The sequence below is a fragment of the Bombyx mandarina genome, chromosome 05, assembly GCF_030267445.1.
Source record: "Bombyx mandarina strain Sakado chromosome 05, ASM3026744v2".
In the NCBI taxonomy this organism is placed as follows: Eukaryota; Metazoa; Arthropoda; class Insecta; order Lepidoptera; family Bombycidae; genus Bombyx; species Bombyx mandarina.
Genome location: NC_143212.1, coordinates 6,799,305 through 6,817,660, shown reverse-complemented (window position 1 = coordinate 6,817,660; position 18,356 = coordinate 6,799,305). Strand labels below are relative to the sequence as shown.

General features: G+C 35.8%; 2 protein-coding genes and 1 pseudogene across 12 annotated transcripts in view; 2 read left to right on the top strand and 1 right to left on the bottom strand.

Annotated features, from left to right (window-relative positions):
- Positions 1–2,504: 2,504 nt before the first annotated feature.
- On the bottom strand, positions 2,505–5,255 carry Ankrd49 (ankyrin repeat domain-containing protein 49). 5 transcript variants are annotated; one of them, XM_089727604.1, is made up of 4 exons: positions 4,356–4,726; positions 3,685–3,869; positions 3,564–3,593; positions 2,555–2,799 (listed from the first exon to the last, which is right to left on the bottom strand). In XM_089727604.1, the coding sequence occupies exons 1-4, from the start codon at positions 4,510–4,512 to the stop codon at positions 2,779–2,781; spliced, it is 393 nt and encodes a 130-aa protein (XP_089583730.1). In that variant the 5' UTR covers positions 4,513–4,726; the 3' UTR covers positions 2,555–2,778. The 5 variants fall into 5 exon arrangements, with proteins under 5 accessions (XP_028035040.2, XP_089583728.1, XP_089583729.1 ...); XM_028179239.2 differs by having other exon boundaries at positions 2,505–2,799; positions 3,564–3,869; positions 4,356–5,255; XM_089727602.1 differs by lacking the exon at positions 3,685–3,869 and having other exon boundaries at positions 2,505–2,799; positions 4,356–4,725.
- A 2,127-nt stretch (positions 5,256–7,382) lies between these two features.
- On the top strand, positions 7,383–8,730 carry LOC114250967 (uncharacterized; annotated as a pseudogene).
- Positions 8,731–9,978: 1,248 nt separating this feature from the next.
- Positions 9,979–18,356, top strand: part of gpp (DOT1 like histone lysine methyltransferase grappa) — a 31,497-nt gene continuing 23,119 nt past the window's right edge. For all 7 annotated transcript variants that reach the window (XM_089727617.1, XM_089727619.1, XM_089727615.1 and 4 more), the window contains exons 1-2: positions 9,979–10,408; positions 15,890–15,930. In XM_089727617.1, coding sequence (XP_089583743.1) covers positions 10,325–10,408; positions 15,890–15,930 — 125 coding nt within the window. In that variant the 5' untranslated portion in view covers positions 9,979–10,324. The remainder of the gene's footprint in view (positions 10,409–15,889; positions 15,931–18,356) is intronic.

Sequence of the window (18,356 nt, the reverse complement as noted above, 5' to 3'; positions counted from 1 at the left end):
GAGCTCATGGCTCACCTGATGTTAAGTGACTACCGGAGCCCATAGATATCTACAACGTAAATGTCGCCACCTACCTTGAGATATGAGTTTTAAGGTCTCCGTTTTTACAGTAAAACGGTTACCCCGTGGAAAAAATCGTGAACATTTGTCAAGTACGTATTTCATTAGAAAAATTGCCACTCTCCTGCGGGATTCGAACACCGTGCATCACAAGATACGAATGCACCGGACGTCTGATCTTTTAGGCCACGACGACTCCTTTTGTCTTCACTTTCTTCGTCACGAAGTTTTTATCAAAAGCGTCCTAATTGATTTTTTTAAATTATCAAACTGAGTTTTTCTCGTGAAGAGCTTTTTGCAGCACCAAGACAAAACTTTTTTTTTGAAAGGGACTGAAGTCTTGGACAAGCGCTGTACCTACTTGGCGTACCGAGAGCGCTGGTGGTCGTGGCGCTGACGACCGCCGGTCCGGCGTCCCGAGGGGGAGGGTGATGGGAGAGATGTGCTCTGCACTAAACGCTTCACTTTCCCCCCTCTGCCTCTTAATGAGTTCTGTCTCATGCGAGGTTTGGACGTTGGTTGTTGAGCGACAGGAGGTTTTAGTCAGTTCGACTCTGACATGCCCCGCCCTCCATCCCCAGTGTCCCCAGTGGAGGGCGGAAGTCCGGCGATTTCCTCCTGACAAAAAAAAAACCTACTTGGCGTGTAGAGAGACTGAGATTATGTAGAAAAATAAATTATTAAGTTATCGATAGTCATTATATTTTATCTCATTTTTACTTTTTGATCCCTCTTAGTACTCGAAGCGAAACAGCGAACGGACCACCTGAAGCGAAGCGAAAGAAATGAATTAAGAATTTTAAAGTGTCTTTAAGTGTTGAATAGTTTTAATTTATTATTTATTTATGAATTTATACGCTTCTAGTACCAAGAGGGATCAAAAAGTAAAAATAAGATAGAATATAATGACTATCGATAACTTCATAATTTATTTTTTACATAATCTCCGAATCTCTCTACATGCCAAGTAGGTTTTTTTTTTGTCAGGAGGAAATCGCCGGACTTCCGCCCTCCACTGGGGACACTGGGGATGGAGGGCGGGGCATGTCAGAGTCGAACTGACTAAAACCTCCTGTCGCTCAACAACCAACGTCCAAACCTCGCATGAGACAGAACTCATAAAGAGGCAGAGGGGGGAAAGTGAAGCGTTTAGTGCAGAGCACATCTCTCCCATCACCCTCCCCCTCGGGACGCCGGACCGGCGGTCGTCAGCGCCACGACCACCAGCGCTCTCGGTACGCCAAGTAGGTACAGCGCTTGTCCAAGACTTCAGTCCCTTTCAAAAAAAAAGTTTTGTCTTGGTGCTGCAAAAAGCTCTTCACGAGAAAAACTCAGTTTGATAATTTAAAAAAATCAATTAGGACGCTTTTGATAAAAACTTCGTGACGAAGAAAGTGAAGACAAAAGGAGTCGTCGTGGCCTAAAAGATCAGACGTCCGGTGCATTCGTATCTTGTGATGCACGGTGTTCGAATCCCGCAGGAGAGTGGCAATTTTTCTAATGAAATACGTACTTGACAAATGTTCACGATTTTTTCCACGGGGCAACCGTTTTACTGTAAAAACGGAGATCTTAAAACTCTATCTCAAGGTAGGTGGCGACATTTACGCTGTAGATGTCTATGGGTTCCGGTAGTCACTTAAGATCAGGTGAGCCATGAGCTCGTCCACTAACCTAATCCCGTTCAAATCCCGCAGTACTCAATGGTAGGCAGCGGCTTTGCTCTGCTCCTGGCATTGCCGACGTCCATGAGCGATGGTAACCGCTTACCATCATGCGGGCCGTATGCTCGTCTACTTTCAAAATAAAATAGAAAGTTAACAAATATTGACGATTGACTTTCACAGTGAAGGAATAACTTCGTGTAATAAAAATCAAACACGTAAATGATTCAATTACACAATTGTTCGTACTATCAGAAAGAATGGAAAGCAGTCGGCGTCGCCCAAAACACGTCATTTCGGATCCTCCCGTTCCACTAAGGGTGCTTTTAGGTACCTCAAGCACCGGTCATCGTGGGGCTCGACTAGTAAATTAATCCACAGACACAGCTCACTGAGTTACTCGTCAGATCTTCTCAGTAGGCCGCGTTTCCGATCCGGTGGTAGATTCAGCGAAGCACGGCTCTTGCTAGAGTTTCTGTTAGCAACGTCGTCGGGTTAGAGCCCCGTGAGCTCACCTACTAGTTAAAGTTACACTGAAATAGCCTCTCAAGGCTATCAACTTAGTTAGGAAAAAAAGACGGAAAATTAGAGGGGGATCGTAAACAGGAGATTAAATAGTAATACACTTACGCAAATAGTAAAATCACAGATACTCGAGCTGCGCCAAATCGTTTTCCTGAGCCAAAGGTAAAGAAAATCGAAAATCATAACATAATTCTAAATTGAAATTGAGTGTTTCAGTTAAGAAAAACTATTTCATCAAGATTAAAACTACACAAAGATGTCGAACATCTGGTATGTATATTTACAATTTTATTTAAACATTATCATTTTACTTATTTGGTTTGTAAATAACGATTACATGTGAAAGCTAAAGAAGAAACATATGATGATGCTGGTGAAACCATTTCAAACAAAGGAGCATATATGCCATGACCGCGAGCCAACTGTTCTGGTGTTTCCCCACTATTGTTCGGTTTTCTTGCAACCTCAACTAAGTCTTCGCGTAACAATAGTAGGAGTAAAGTTGATTTGCAGTGACTAAGATGGGAAGCTAAATGAAGAGGAGTTTGTTCTGAAAAAAATTCAAAACTTAAAACCACATGCTTTGATAACTTTTGACAATATATTTCAATGAAATCTGTAAACCTAAATAAGTATATTCATTCACATAATTGATAGGATCACTTTTGATGACTGGGTGTTCTATAGCACTTGGCATTAGTTTAGTTTTAGAAGTATTTATTGTGAGGCCAACCACACAGCTTTCTGTTTCTGGGTTCTTGAGCAGATGATTTTTTGTTGTAGCAAAAATTAATATTATGTAGCCAGCAAATCTTAAAAGAGAGAATCTTTCGCCTTTAACATTTAAACCATACTCCTACTGTAACCCTCTGAAGATATCTCCTAAATATCACTATGAATAATTTTAGATACAGGGCGTCACCTTGATGTAGATCCTTTTTTTTTTCTAAGTTAGCCAGTGTTCTAGTATGATTAATATTTATATCTAAAAAATTAGTTCACCAACCTATTTCAATATAATTCAATATGTAATTAAAGTGATGTATTTGTATAAAGGTGAATAAAAAAAATCATTAAATTATTATAACTTTTTTTACAACAGCTGCTTGTAATGAAACAAATCAAAATCCAAATTAGTTTTCGCATCCCTATGGAAACTATGTTATTACACTTCTTTAGAGAAAAATAAATAATTACTATTTAATAATAATACAGTTCATTCTATATTTAATATGTACACATCAGATTCTACTGTTTTATTACAGTTTGGTATATTTATGTTTCAATCCAAATTATATAATGAAATGTCATTACCTCCTTCAGAAGGAGCAGCAGGATCTGCACCTGCAGCCAACAGTCTTGCTACAATATGATAATTATTCCAATTACATGCAGAGTGTAACGGCGTCCAACCAAGTTCAGATTTACTGCTAACCTTTGCTCCAAAACTTAGCAGTAACGATATTGCATCCAAATGATTTGAATAAGCAGCTCGATGTAGTGGAGTGTAACCATCAGAGTCTCTTGAATGAACAAGCCCTGGTTTGGCAACTATTAGTTCTCTGAGAGTGTCTAGCTTATTGTGTTCTGCAGCCCATAATACATGATCAATTGGATTTGCTATTAGAGGAGACAATACAAGACATAAATAAAGCTTAATTTCTCACATTCAAGAGTTTAAGAGCTTACAGCCTACCTAATGACAGGGTTTACCAGAGCCAATTATCATAATATGATTGCTGTGATCCAGCTTGACAGAAATTAAGTTCGTTCACATAAATAAAGCTTAATTTCTCACATTGAAGAGTTTAAGAGCTTACAGCCTATCTAATGACAGGATTTACCAGAGCCCATTAACATCACAATATGATTGCTGTGATCCACCTTGACATGATGTCAAAGTTCTGATTTTGTTATTGTTATTTGGAATTTGTTTGTTAACACATGGTAGTATGTATTCTTTGATAAAAATTGGTAGCTGCCTGCGGGATAGAACTTGGTATGAGTACGCCATGCCTCCTATTCTATAGAACAAGATAAGGCTTATTTTCCTTTAGAATATGAATTCTTTAGAATGAATTTGGAGTTCTAACATTCGTTTTTTACCTTTCGGATCTTTCACCAAATCAACATCCTGATCTGCGTCGTCCCAACCAGAAACAAACATACCAGACGTTTCTGGATTTTTTTTCAAAGTCTGTATTTCATCACTTATTTCTTTGAAATATTTTGTTTCAACATCGGAATCATCCTCATCAGACATTTTAATTATTAGTTAAACTCGGCGTAATCTATTTGTCTAGAACTCTCTAGAAACTAGGGTTTTGTTTAAATTATTATGACTAAACACTTTATATTATTTTAATACTTTATATTATTATAAATGTGTAACTAACTACATTATGCATTCAATGAATGGTCAGAATTCTCTCATTAAATACCTAGATAAAATAAATAAATACTATACACAGTAATACACAGTGCGCAAGAACAAAAGTTTTTGTTTTGTCTAAAAGGATTTCCCGTTTAATAAGTACCCGTATTAAATATGTGTTATCTATGGTTTAATATTTACAGGTCCTTACACCGGTCACTCACATGCGCACGAATGCGCAAACCCGCAAGTGTAGGACGACATTTGCAAATGATTATGCAAAGTTTTCGCTGCATTCGTGGTTTTCCAAGCTGTGTCGGTTTTTTAACAGACATCAAAGCGTGCGAACCTTGAACCTTCGCGTAGTCTCCCACACATTCGCTTGCCCAGTTGCGCCGACGATTGCGAAGGTAACGGATGTATCGCCATTTTCATAGTTCGTGACATCTACTGTGTAGCGTATCTTCATCAAAAGAAATCCCATAAAAACAGCATGGCTGTTAATGATGTCTGGGAAAGAATTCAAAACTCTTTTTCTCTTCAATGTTCTATTGACGAATTAAAAAGGAGAAGAAATTCGTGAGACATTCGTAAATAAGTGTGGGAGGAAGCACAAACGGGTTCGCAAATTGAGTACCGAACCCATTTGCACAGCCGCTAGGTTTGCGAATGAATGTTTGACGGCCCTTCACATGCAAACATTCGTACAATGTACGAATGTTTGCACGCATGTGAGTGGCCGGCTTAAGAAGATATCGATGTTAAGACCTCTGAAACATCGGTACGTTGGCTGTCTGAAAATCAAAACTCAATTTCATGGAAATACAGAATGTGATATAATTTTACATTTCAATACGGAGCCCCAATAATAATAATAATCTCTATATATAAAAATGAATTGCTGTTCGTTAGTCTCGCTAAAACTCGAGAACGGCTGAACCGATTTGGCTAATTTTAAGTTCTTGAATTATTTGTGGAAGTCCAGAGAGGGTTTAAAAGGTAGGTAAATATGAAAATGCTCGGAATTAAATAAAAATAACAATTTTGTTATTCCTTTGATGTGTCCCCCGTCGGACGCATTCCTTTTGTTTTTTTAAGTTTATTTTGAACAAAAGTCTAATTAGGTCTTTTATTGTAAATATGAAAATGCTCGGAATTAAATAAAAATAACAATTTTGTTATTCCTTTGATGTGTCCCCCGTCGGACGCATTCCTATTGTTTTTTTTAAGTTTATTTTATACAAAAGTTTAGGTCTTTTATTTATCGACGGCGGCACTACGAAGTCTGCCGGGTCAGCTAGTACCTAATAATAATATACTTCATAATGAGTAAGCGTTATTACGGATAGTGCTCTAGCAAGAGCTTTATCGTAGAATAATTTAAATTCAAATTTTTTTTTTTTTATCTGTTGTGTAACCGCAACCCGGCGCACGGTCTATGCCCAAAGTTCAGTCGTCACATTAAACCTTTTACTGAAGGTAATAAAGTTGTATTCAAAAACAGCTTTTATTTTATTGTAGATAATAATATAAGAACTAGATTAAACTAGTAAAACTCACTTTTGGAATGTTTTTGCTGCTATAGTAACGACTAAGCCATAGTAGGCAGTGACTTGGTTGTGCCCTGATATCAGTGATGTCCATGAGCAAAAGAGATTACTTGTCATCAGGTGATCTGTATGGTCATCTGATTAAAAGGCCAATAAAATGAGCTAAATAAATAAAATTATGAGATAATATTATTTTATTGATTTAGCAGCACTTTTGAACGCAAAGCATTGCGATGAATCGTGTTTTATTTCTAGATCTTCGTTCAACATACGTTTTGTGAAAAATAGGTAGTTTTATAAAAAATAAAATCTAATAACTTTATTGATTTCGGCTTAAGGTAACCTATCATAACAGGACACAAACTTCCATTTCATATAAAAATATATGAGTTTGACGCCCGATTTCAATGTTTTTTCTTTCCAATTTTATTGTAAGTATATCGATACTCGTAAATCGATGTTTTTCTAAATCAATATTCCTATCCATAGCTTTTGTTAACTCTTTCGCCTTCAGAGATATTACCTACTTGACATTTAGGTACGGTGCTCAAACACTACCGCATTCAAACTATACTCTGTACCACGAGTCCTGTCTCGCGGCCAAAAATGGAACTAATTATTTTGGTCAGCCATATTGTTTGTTGTTGTTACTGTCAAATGCTGTTACCGTGTTCGGTTGTTGTCAAGATTTTTATTTATTTCTTTGATATAAAGTGTTCTGTAGAATGTCTAAAGTGATAAAAAGTGGTGGCCGAGAAATGATACTGCAAGTAATGGCGTTTTGTGAACCAGCAGCAAAATCAAGGACTTTTGATACCATTAGACAATGTACGCAAGAGAGTTGCTGCCATTACAGGTACGTATTTAGTGTTGCTAGCTAATGTGTTTTACCATTCGATTTGGATTTTATTTTGTAAGAAAATTAAAATTTTTATTTTTGTATTTTAGATTTCTTGCTATTACAATCAGCACTTTGTATAATTTTTTACTACACAAATGATGACATTAGGGTTTTATTTATTTAAAATTTATCATTTGTTTCATAAGTTTTATCAATAATCTAGGACACTAGACTTTTTATTGAGCAAAGGAAGATAAACGAGCAGACGACATACACGACATACAAACGCCATATACAGCTAACTACCACTGATAAAAACTAAGTTAGTTTACTAAATTAAGACTAACATGGTTTAAAAAAAATTCCAGGTGTATCTGAGAAAACCGTATCAAGAATAATACAAGAAGGAAAGACTGCTGCAAGTACTTCAAAAAAGATTGTCACACCAGGGAAGAGTCGTCCACGTCAAAATAAGATAATTATAGATGATTTTGATATTTGTGCTATTCGCCATAAAATTCACCAATTTTATGCTGTAAAAAAGGAACTGCCGACATTAAACAAATTACTTGCAGTGTTGAAACAAGACATTCTAAAGGAAATCGTTAAGAAGACATTGCATAGAATATTGAAAAAAAATGGATTTAAATACAAACGGTGCCAGTCCAAAAGATTAATGGAGCGCTCTGACATAATTGCTTGGCGCGCTAAATATATAGAAAAAATGCGCAAGAATCGAACCACCGAAAAAAGACCCGTCGTATTCGTAGATGAGACTTATATCCACAGCACATACCATTCTAAAAGTTATTGGCAAAGTGAGGAAGAGCCAAGACTTTTCACTTCAGATTCTGTTGGGAATAGATGGATAATCGCACATGCTGGTACAGAAAATGGTTTTATTAGTAATGCTTTATTTATTTTTAAATCTCAATCAAAGTCTTCTGATTACCATGATGACATGGATTCAGCTAATTTCCTCAAGTGGATGAATGAAAAATTAATTCCAAATTTGCCAACAAGTTCTTTTGTGGTTATGGATAATGCTCCAAACCATTGTACCCAAATAAATGAAGCTCCAACCATGTCAACTTTAAAAGACGGAATGCTTAAGTGGTTGCGAGGAAGGGGTATTTATTTTGAAGAGAGCTGGATAAAACCCGTATTATATAACCTTATAAAACAAAATAAAGGACCGCCTACTTATGCTGTAAATGAACTTTTAAAAAGTCACAATCTCGAAGTTTTAAAACTTCCACCGTATCATTGCGATCTAAACCCAATTGAAAAGATATGGAGCCTTGACGTTAAAGGACGTGTGGCAGAGAAAATTTTGGAACAAAACCCAAAGAACAGTGTGAAACTTACAGAAGATGCGCTGGCAAGTGTAACACCAGAAGATTGGGCTATTCAATGAAAGCATGTGGAGCAACTAGAAGATGAATATTTTAAAAACGACGGTCTAATAGACGAAGAAATGGACCGATTTCTAATATTTGCAGCAAGTGATAGCGAAACAGAATCTGATAATGATAGTGATATGAATGTAGATGATCCGAATAGTCCTTGCAGTATGTCTGGAATAACCCCAATAGATGACCATAATTGTACAATAAAAATTTAAAATGTTTTTTCTTTATTTAGTACCATAGCGCTTGGAAATATAATATTAGTATAGATATAGATAGGTTAGGCCGATATAAAAAATTATAATTTTTATTGTGTTTAAATACTATTTATTACCTATTACTATAAAATCAGTTTAATTTTAAATTTCTTGGAAATTAAATTATAGCGAATTTAATAGTGCAATCTGACAGCACTCCATGGCGCGCCTGTAGCGCCCCGTCTGCGAGACACGACTCGTGGTACGGAGTCTACTTATTTAAGTAGGTAATATGTATAGGTTGGTATTAGTAGGTAGGTATTATGTACATCCATGACGCGGTCTGTGCATTCTGGCTTACTGAATTTGGCCCCCTTTGTTTTGATTTAAATTTTTTTTTTATTTTTTTTTATTTGTTCGTCGTTTGTTCGTTAATAATCGAGTGTAAAAATTGTTTGTTCGTCTTTTATTTATTTATAATTAGTTAAGTTAAACAATGATCACCCTTATGGACCCCGGACCGCTACGTTCATCGAAAGTTCGTTTATATAGATCTATTTTGCCATGTACCCTTCGGTTCTTGATTAAACTTCCCTCCACGGTATATACTGAACCCTATGACATATTTTTCTTCAAACTAGGCCTATGGAGAGTACTCAGGGGTGGGCAGCAACCGTGCAACGACTTGGCTGTGCCCCTGGCATTGCTGATGTCCATAAACGACGGTAACCACTTACCATTACGTCTTATAAAAAAATCCAGGGATTTATTTTAATATAAATGGTCTATACGCCAAATTTAAGTACAATAAACCTAATTACCTACTTATTTTTAGTGAAGTAGTGAAGCAACCTTATGTTCTGATTTGAAGGTTATGAGAGCTGTTTTACAATACATTGGAGTTGTGGTGTTTATATTGTTATGAGCTAGTGACCACAGTGATATGCAGTTACACCATGTGGGTCGCGAGAGAGCAGTCATCTATGCAATAAAAAAATGTCGCTATTTCTATCAATCGTTCATTCGTATCAGTTAATTAATACTTATCGCAATTACATTATTATTACTATTACTTCAAAGATCGTGCGATAGAAATACATACAGATGAATGGTCACGACCCTTAGGAGGAGGAACATGTATAATTTTGTTGAGTAAAAAATCATAATCATTTCATATTAAAATAATTTTTTGAGTAAATTTATCTTGTACAATACAGAAATATTTTGAAATAGGAACATATACAATTGTGAAATTTAAGCTAAATAACCTTTCCCATGTGTTAAACGTTTTCTAAAGAAGTTACTGACCTCTATTAGATACCCACATTCACAATGATGAGACTAGTTCACAATACTACATAGTCTCTTTGATTTACTAGTTAGTATAAACGCTTAAAAATTTGGATTTGATAATAGGAATGATGTTTTGCAACGTGCTTTTATACGCCGTATTTATACATGATAAAAAACAAAGCGAGATGCCAAATAATCATAGATTAAAATTTAAACCTAAAACAACCTAGTATTTGTCGGCCATGATTGGATATTGGATTGGAATGTAAAAATAATTTCAATATGGCGCCCGTTTGTTCAGAGTGTGTGTGTGTGAAAGTGCTGTGAAATTATGATAAATTCTAGTGTATTTAGTGATTATATTAGTGGATAAGTGAAATAAGTGTGCATTAATGCATCGGTTTTATTATAATGGCTTTGGATTTACGCCTGCATTCTCCTGCGGGCGCGGAACCTGTTGTTTATACATGGCCCCTCACTTCAGGTCATGGCTCGGTAAGAAATGTCCAATAAAACAGTGCATCTCTTAAGCAGTCAATATAATACAATAGTTTCTCAAAATATTTACAGTTTAAGGCTTTCATATCATTAACGAAATTGGTTACTGCATCTGAAAAGCGAGATTTAGTAATCCATACCAGTAGGTATAAGTTTGGCGTGTAGTGTGTTGTTTAGAATAGATGAGGTCAAAAGTTTAGAAGACAGTTATGTCACTAACTTGTTGTTAGGTTTTAAACGTTGTTTGTTTATTGTAAAAATGTGTAACTAGTTTCAATTTCAACGTCACATGCGTATTGCTGTCGAGTGTATTGACCTCGTGTTTTGTCAAGGTGTCGGCTTTTTTAGATGTGTACACACTGTTGCGTGGTTTTCGTTCGTCATAATAAAGTTTATCAATGAAGTGAACATTAATGTACGTATATCATGTAGCAATTTCGACCCATTTAATGCAATTGTTTGTGATTAGTTCTAAATTTGGAGTGCCAACAGTGTCAATTTGTATAGATATCAGAGCACGATATTTATGTATCTAAACTAGTTGGTAGTCTCCACAGAAACTGTAAAATGGATGGCAGTTTTAGTTGAAAGCAATTTTAACTTTTATTGTTGTTACTAAACAAATTATTTAGTAAAGAAAGTAAAATAATTCCTTTGTAAAGAAATTCCTTTAATTCAACTACATTTTAAATTTATGATATTAAACATTGTTGGAGCCAAAGTTATTTTTCAGTGAGTACTAAGTTGTTTATTTAATAATGTTGTATTACTCTAATTACGAGAAGTCATTGATTATCCCATAATAAAGTACATAAAGTTTAAAAATGTATCACATACTTAAATTGATTAAAAATAATTCTAAAGAAATGAGAATCTTTACCACTTCAAACCTACATTAGAAGTCTGTGATAAGTTTAATAAAACCAATGATAAATTAAAATTTGGATAAATTATATTTATATATTAGTAAAATCATTTAGATCTTTTTTTTAATACACTAGAACCTTTTTTAGTTTGCTTGAGCAGTTGGCAAATGTCAAAATACCAAATTTTTTATTTTTACATGTATGTGATTGATACAAAATTAATCTTTCAGCATGAGCTTAACAGCAGTTTGTCCGTTAAAGTAAGTAAGATCTAAATCTGATGTTATTACATTTTTAGGACATCGCCAATTTCCACCTTATAAATTGCTCATAACAATAATTTTGTAATATTTTGTTTTGCATTATAATGGTATTTTTTTAAGTTTTTACTTATTTGTTGTTTAGGTTTCGCTTATTGATTTGAATTTAATCTTGAATATAATGTTATTAGCTATTAAAATTGATACTTTATAAATTTAGGGTGTATAACATGATAAATATTGTCTAGTGTATCTAGTATCTAGTGCTTAGTGTAAGCAATTTCCGGCAGTTTTATGGACAGGACATTTAATATATTAAATATTTGAATAATAAACAGATAGACACTGCAGTTTCCAGTTATAGTAATAATAAAGATGCCTGAAACGAAGCAAATCAAGAATTAATGCCAAGTAATAAATATATTATGCCCAATGTATATGTGTGTAGTTTATCTTTTATGGAAACAATACACAAATCTGACAAAATACTTAAAGGGTTTTGGTATTTATTTCTTGTCACTGATAAAAACTGAATATATTTGACTTTCAAGGTTTTGTTAGGCAATGTTTTGTACTATAAATGATTTTACTTGATCACATCTATTTGTTGTGAAAGCTACTTAATAGCCAAAAACAATTCATTTAGATATTATGGACCCCTTTTGAGGCCCCTTTTGTCAAGAGCTAAGTAAAAATTTTAATAGCTAAATATATTTCAAAATAAGATTATTTCTCAAAATGTCAAAAAATACTGGCTAATTAGTGTGTTACGTTTTAGTGTATATAATTAGTGTCCATTTATAATCTCTATTGTCAATATTAAAATGCAATTTATCTTCTATGTCAATTAGCTTAACTTTTTTTGACAATAACATCATACAAAAGAGATGCATTCAGTAGTAATTTGTGATGTTTTTACAAGATTTTTAAGAATAAGAACTGTCACATTACCTATCTATGTATGTATGCCTAGCTCTTAAACATATTAAATCGATGAAAGAGTGACAATAATTTTCTCGTTGAAATCATGCCTATTCTTGAAAAATTCCCTGAAAAATTCTCTAACTCCCAATGAAATGTTAGTCCTGTCATAATTTTAGAAAAGACAGCATTGGCTCACAGTCTACATTTCAAAATTTGAAATGCTTGAACATAAGCTTGTTTCCTGTAATATCTATTATACTTCCAGATGACTTCCATATTTAAATATTAATATTATGTATGGAAAAATGAGTTTGGCCACATCACAGTTTCATAACTTTGCTACTCGTTTATGACATTACAAATTTTACATAACCGATGATCCTGGAATTTTGCATCACAACTTGCTGTTAATTTTTACATCAATAATTATCATAAAATTTTGCATTACTGATTACTATGAAATTTAATTATTCACAAGAATATGGCAGATTGCAGAGAATCCAAAATGAAAATATTAAAAATACAGTCAAAACTGTTTACTGCGACATCGTTTAATACAACATGCCGGTTATAATAACCAAGAACAAAGATCCCGGCTGAATGCCATATGACTGCCTTATTAAAAATATTGCTTTATACAACATTGGTAATAACGACATACCTCATAAAACGACCACATTTAACTAATATTTCGGAGAATTAGATCTGTTAGAACGACCGGCTGAACTATATTGTAAACAATTTGAATAGGTATCCACATTTGTCTTCAATGGCTTTTAAAATCAGCAAAGAAAACAATAGGATTTAGTTTAGTGAAGGGTCTTCTCTAATTCTTAGAAAAAAAACACGTGCATGCGGTAGTCAAAGCCCGCTTCTTCATATCTCTTCAGTTAGTTTGTTACTTATCTATACACAAGACGCACCAAAACTTTGTAGAGTTATTCGTGAAACTTCCAAATGTCGCAAAGAAAAAGAAAACAAATTAATATTGAAGAAAAATCGCGTATTATGTAAATATATTTTTCCAATAATTCCCTATCGATTTGTTTGTACTTGCACAATACACATTAAACATCACCGGTTGTTACGACTATCGGTTTTTACGACTGAATATGAGCAGTCCCTTCGATGTCGTTATAACAGATTTTGACTGTAATTCAAAAAGGAAACCCCTTACTTTGTTTTTGTTGTTTTGTGTTGATCCATAATTTGTTATTGTAATAAGACTGTTAATCCTGTCTTTTATATTATTTCATGGAGAAAACTCAGTATACTTCTGTGGAATAAAAATTTGAATCTGTTATTTGGATATATAATATCACTTCTAGTGATTTAATGCATATAAACAACCTGTCAAATATGAGACGTGGCGATACCCGATTTCTGTGAGCTCATTATCTTTCAGAAACATGGTGTGAGGTGTGAAAGAGAGAGCTCTTTTGTGTGAGATTTGACGTATGCAAATTTTATGAATTATCATAGGATTTTTTTACTCCATTTGCAGATCTTGGAGTAAAGTCTGCAATGGATAAAGCTAAGTGTCGAGGTCATGGATTAATCTAATTTGACTTCCAAATACTGTCAAGACCCACATACCCCGCGCGCCCCCTATGCTTGGAAATGTACATATCTAAAAAAAGGCTGACTCCCTGTTATTTGACCCACATACCCCGTGCGCCACCTATGCTTGGAAACGTACCAAGAGGTACGTACGGCCACCTTCCCAAAAAAAAAAAAGGTTGACTCCCTGTTATCTGACCTGACCGGTTGCTCTAAACCGTTCAATATCGACTCTGCGGCAGGTCAAAGTGACCGTAGCGTGCCTCACGGCATTAACCTCGCTGCTCACCTCGACCTGTCACCGAGGTTGGGTACAGAGGTTACAAAGTTGGGTGTAGCCCTTCCTGCGACTCCCGGGTTGACTGCGATGGGTCTGTTAACGGCTTTTTTCGTACTCGGCCGCTTTTTCTGCGGTTTGTCCAAAAGTCGAGCATCGTAGCGCCCACCGTTCTCCCCTCTCCTTTACCGGTCACCGTCCTCGCCGAACCCGTCGCTTGCGACGAAGGGCTCGACGAGTATATTAACCTATAGACACAGCCCACTGAGTTTCTCGCCGAATATTCTCAGTGTGTCGCGTTTCCGATCCGGTGGTAGATTCTGCGAAGCACTGCTCTTCCTAGGGCCAGTGTTAGCAACACTCCTGGTTTGAGCTCCGTGAACTCGTCTACTAATTCGGTGAATCTAGAATAACCCCTCGAGGTTACTAGAATAGGTAGGGAAAAAAACCTCTCCTCTCTGTCTGTAAGGATCGAACGAACCGCCTCGACACTCTGTAGTTTGGCGATTGGGTCCGCTGGATGGCGAGACCAGACCTTCAGCACTACCAGCCGAAATTGGGGCCTTGGCTGTTCGACCCTATCACTTAAGTCGTATCATCATGCATAATCGGCGCTGAGCGCTTCCAGGTTACAGGGTAGGGCTCCACTAGGATGCATACCGATTTTTAAGTCAACTGAAGAATTGGGCTACACGTTTCGTTTGCTTACACGATTTTGTTGAATCTGTACCCCCTAAATTTTTTTTTCATTGATTAGATGGATGGATGAGCTCACAGCCCTCCTGGCGTTAAGTGGATACTGGAGCCCATAGACATCTACAACGCAAATGCGCAACCCACCTCGAGATATAAGTTCTATGGTCTCAGTATAGTTACAACGGCTACCCCACTCTTCGAACCGAAACGCATTGCTGCTTCACGGCGGAAATAGGCGGGGTGGTGGTACCTACCCGTGCGGACTCCCAAGAGGTCCTACCACCAGTGTTTTGGTGACAGTTGGTATTCTAATCGCACAGGGTTGCAACTTTTACCTGCTACCAAGCTCTATATTCACTACATTGTTTGATGGTAAAATTTACAAACTTCATAGCTTTTTTTTATTAAACTGTAGTTCAAATATCTCAATTGGCCCATAATAACTGCGGTAGTGCAGCGCAATTATCTCGATACTGTCTGCCTTTTGCGTTCATTTTATCTTTAAATGGAACAAGGTTAATTCTTATTTTACTTTGAAATTAATCGAAAGTTCCTTATACAATCAATCCAAATATTACCAGCCCGTATTTAAAACAAATTAAATTGTGTATTGAAGAACAAGAAATAGGTCTCTATATTTCTATTCACAGCAACGATCTTTAAAGAATTTAATTTTTAGCTGTTATAAGGTGAATGTGCTACGGGGTCTGGTATGCCAGAAACCTTTCCTGAAAATCCATCAATAAATAAAAAGTTTGGACTTTATCAAGTAATCGATGTGCAAATGAATGGAACAGGAACACACAAACGAATCCATATTATTATAAATTCGTTTACTATTAATATACATAATACAATGTATAAATTAAGATTTACGTGATTTGTTTTTTTACAGGACAAACACGACGGAGCTTTGGAAATAGTAGAAACTATAAGGTAAGAAAAGCTATTTAATAATTGAAAAAATAACATTTTCTTCATCTTTAAGTTCATCGGATTATCCCAAACAGAAATAATGATGAATGAATTTTCTGTATTATCTAAAATTTCAGTTCTTTAATTAAAAGTACAGGGAAAAAAACTAGACTTTTGCGGAGTATCCCAAAATAACGTCAAGTGAATTATACTGGGCAAGGTTATTACGAACATGGACAACAAAAATAAGAAATCTAAGTTACTAAATGAAATAATCATATTTACGAAAAACCTAATTTTTAAGTAACTGATGACAATTTTAATTTAGATTATTTTAAATACCTTAATCGTAACCAACTGTGATCTTAATCGATTTTTTTAATTAAACCGTATGATTGTTAAGAAAACAAAGTTTGATTAAGGCCTTGTCCGCACAGCGATATTTCACCGCGCGATTTTTTTCTCGTAATTCTGTAACACATTTAATATTATAGGAGTATCCGCACTGGCGGTAAAAAATCGCGCGGGAAACAAATTGTGACTTGATGCAAATTGAACGCGAAGCGGTGCGATTTATTTCCGCGCGAATATTTTGTACCGTATAAAGTAAGTATGGCTATGTTCGCACTGTGGAATAAAATTCGCGCGTTTCGCTCAGTCGTGCAACGTCGCTATTGAAAAGATGTCGCACGCTTCTTCTTCCGCCCGATCGGCGGCCGTGCAAGAAAATGATGAGATTGATGTGGAGCAACTAACTTTTTTCTGTATTTTCGCAACTCTTGATATTTTATGTAGAAAAGTCCTTTCATGGGTCTCAATGCCGTAAGTGGTTGAATCCAATGCTCATGACATCTTTTGATACGTCTGTTACGCCGCCTTAACATTAGATAAATTAAATTTTTTGTTCGGTTGTCTATTTTACAAGTGCGTCTCAGCCGAGAACTGAATTAAATTGACGAAAATAGTACAAAACTTTATTCGCAGTGCGTACTAGGTGTAATTCCGAAATATCGCTGTGCGAACAGGCCCTAAGTATTTGTTGAGAAATATGTATCATCAAAATCTGATTTGATGCCGATGACGAAATGACAGAAATGGCAACGGCTTGTCTTGGACGACTGAAATGGACTCGTATTCGACTCGTGTATTTTCGCGTACGTTCCGCAGATTGATGTAAGATAATTAAAGGTCAAGACATTTTTCTACTCTCTCAATTTCTTGGAACCGCGAACCGCTGGCCCAAGAAATTGGATTTGGGCCCTACCCATTAAACGCACCCTTGCCCAAGCGTCCGATCTCGCCAACGTCAAAGCCCGGGCGGAGTAAGGGGCTTACAACGCTGAAAACCGTAACCAGATGCGCGGCTCACCCCATGGATGCACGGTCTACGGCGCCTTCGAGTCGAATTGAAGGCTCTAGTCTTGGGCTGTCTCGGTACGGCAGCCCGTCAGATCGCCCAGGTGATGCCGCTGTTGTCGCGCAATATCTCGTTGGATCAGAACTAGCCTGTCGGGTCGGGGTGCGATACATCGTCGGGTGATTGCTCTCATGGTGTTATTACTCCTGGGCGGCGCGCTAGAGTGCTGGTAGCGTGCTGCGCGGCCTCAACTCGAGGGTTGCCCCCTGACCTTCAAAGGGAAAGGCAGCCGCTTGTGGAATAAAAACCCTATTGGCTTTTAAAAGTTAGCTAATTTTCAAAATTTTAAGCCGTAAAAACCTCTAAGTAAATATTTTAATAACTAGGTTCGTGCATCTTTTTCAATATTTTTTATGACTAATTATTAAGACCATTACTTACAAATAAATAAATAAATTTATAAGGGAATTAAAACTACCATAATAATATTCAGACAAGTGCCATCACCAATATGTTTCATCATAATAGGATGAATGGTTTAGGACATGTTAGACAAACACACAAACATTCACTTTACTAAACAGATATGTACAAACAACATCTTGAAGATAAAATTGGCGACTGGCAAGAAAACAAATTTAATAATATTCTGATACGCTTGACGAGGTGCTTACAGCCTTCTTCATTATCGTCACCCACATTTATAATTATAAATAATTATTATCAAAATAAGATATTTTTCATTCTTTGGCGACCTTTACTTAGATATCCTTTGTGACATTCCCACGGGTTTTGATATAGCATAATTCTTAAGTACTGACATCTTTAACTTGAGCCCGGAGTAGCTCAATTAGATTATATTAGCTATGATGAGGATGTATTCCAAGAATGCGATGACCGTTTTTGATTCCTCTTCCATATTTAATAAATATATATAAATAAATAAATAAATATTTAAGTTTCTTAACGCAGTTTTATCGTTTTAATGCTTTTAAGTTGTTTAATTAGCTCTGCTTTATACGTCATTACCGTTTATTTGTAGCCACAAAATTATTTTGTTTTCTATTGATTTGATTAGGTTCTACTCATT

What these genes read in the sequence shown, in the direction of transcription:
- Ankrd49 (XM_028179239.2), bottom strand. Translation starts at nt 4,512, where the DNA reads ATGTCTGATGAGGATGATTCCGATGTTGAAACAAAATATTTCAAAGAA. An exon ending in TTTGGTGAAAGATCCGAAAG is followed by an intron (nt 3,870 to 4,355) that starts GTAAAAAACGAA and finishes CTCCTCTAATAG; the next exon opens with CAAATCCAATTGATCATGTA. An exon ending in TGCTGCTCCTTCTGAAGGAG is followed by an intron (nt 2,800 to 3,563) that starts GTAATGACATTT and finishes AATTTTTTTCAG; the next exon opens with AACAAACTCCTCTTCATTTA.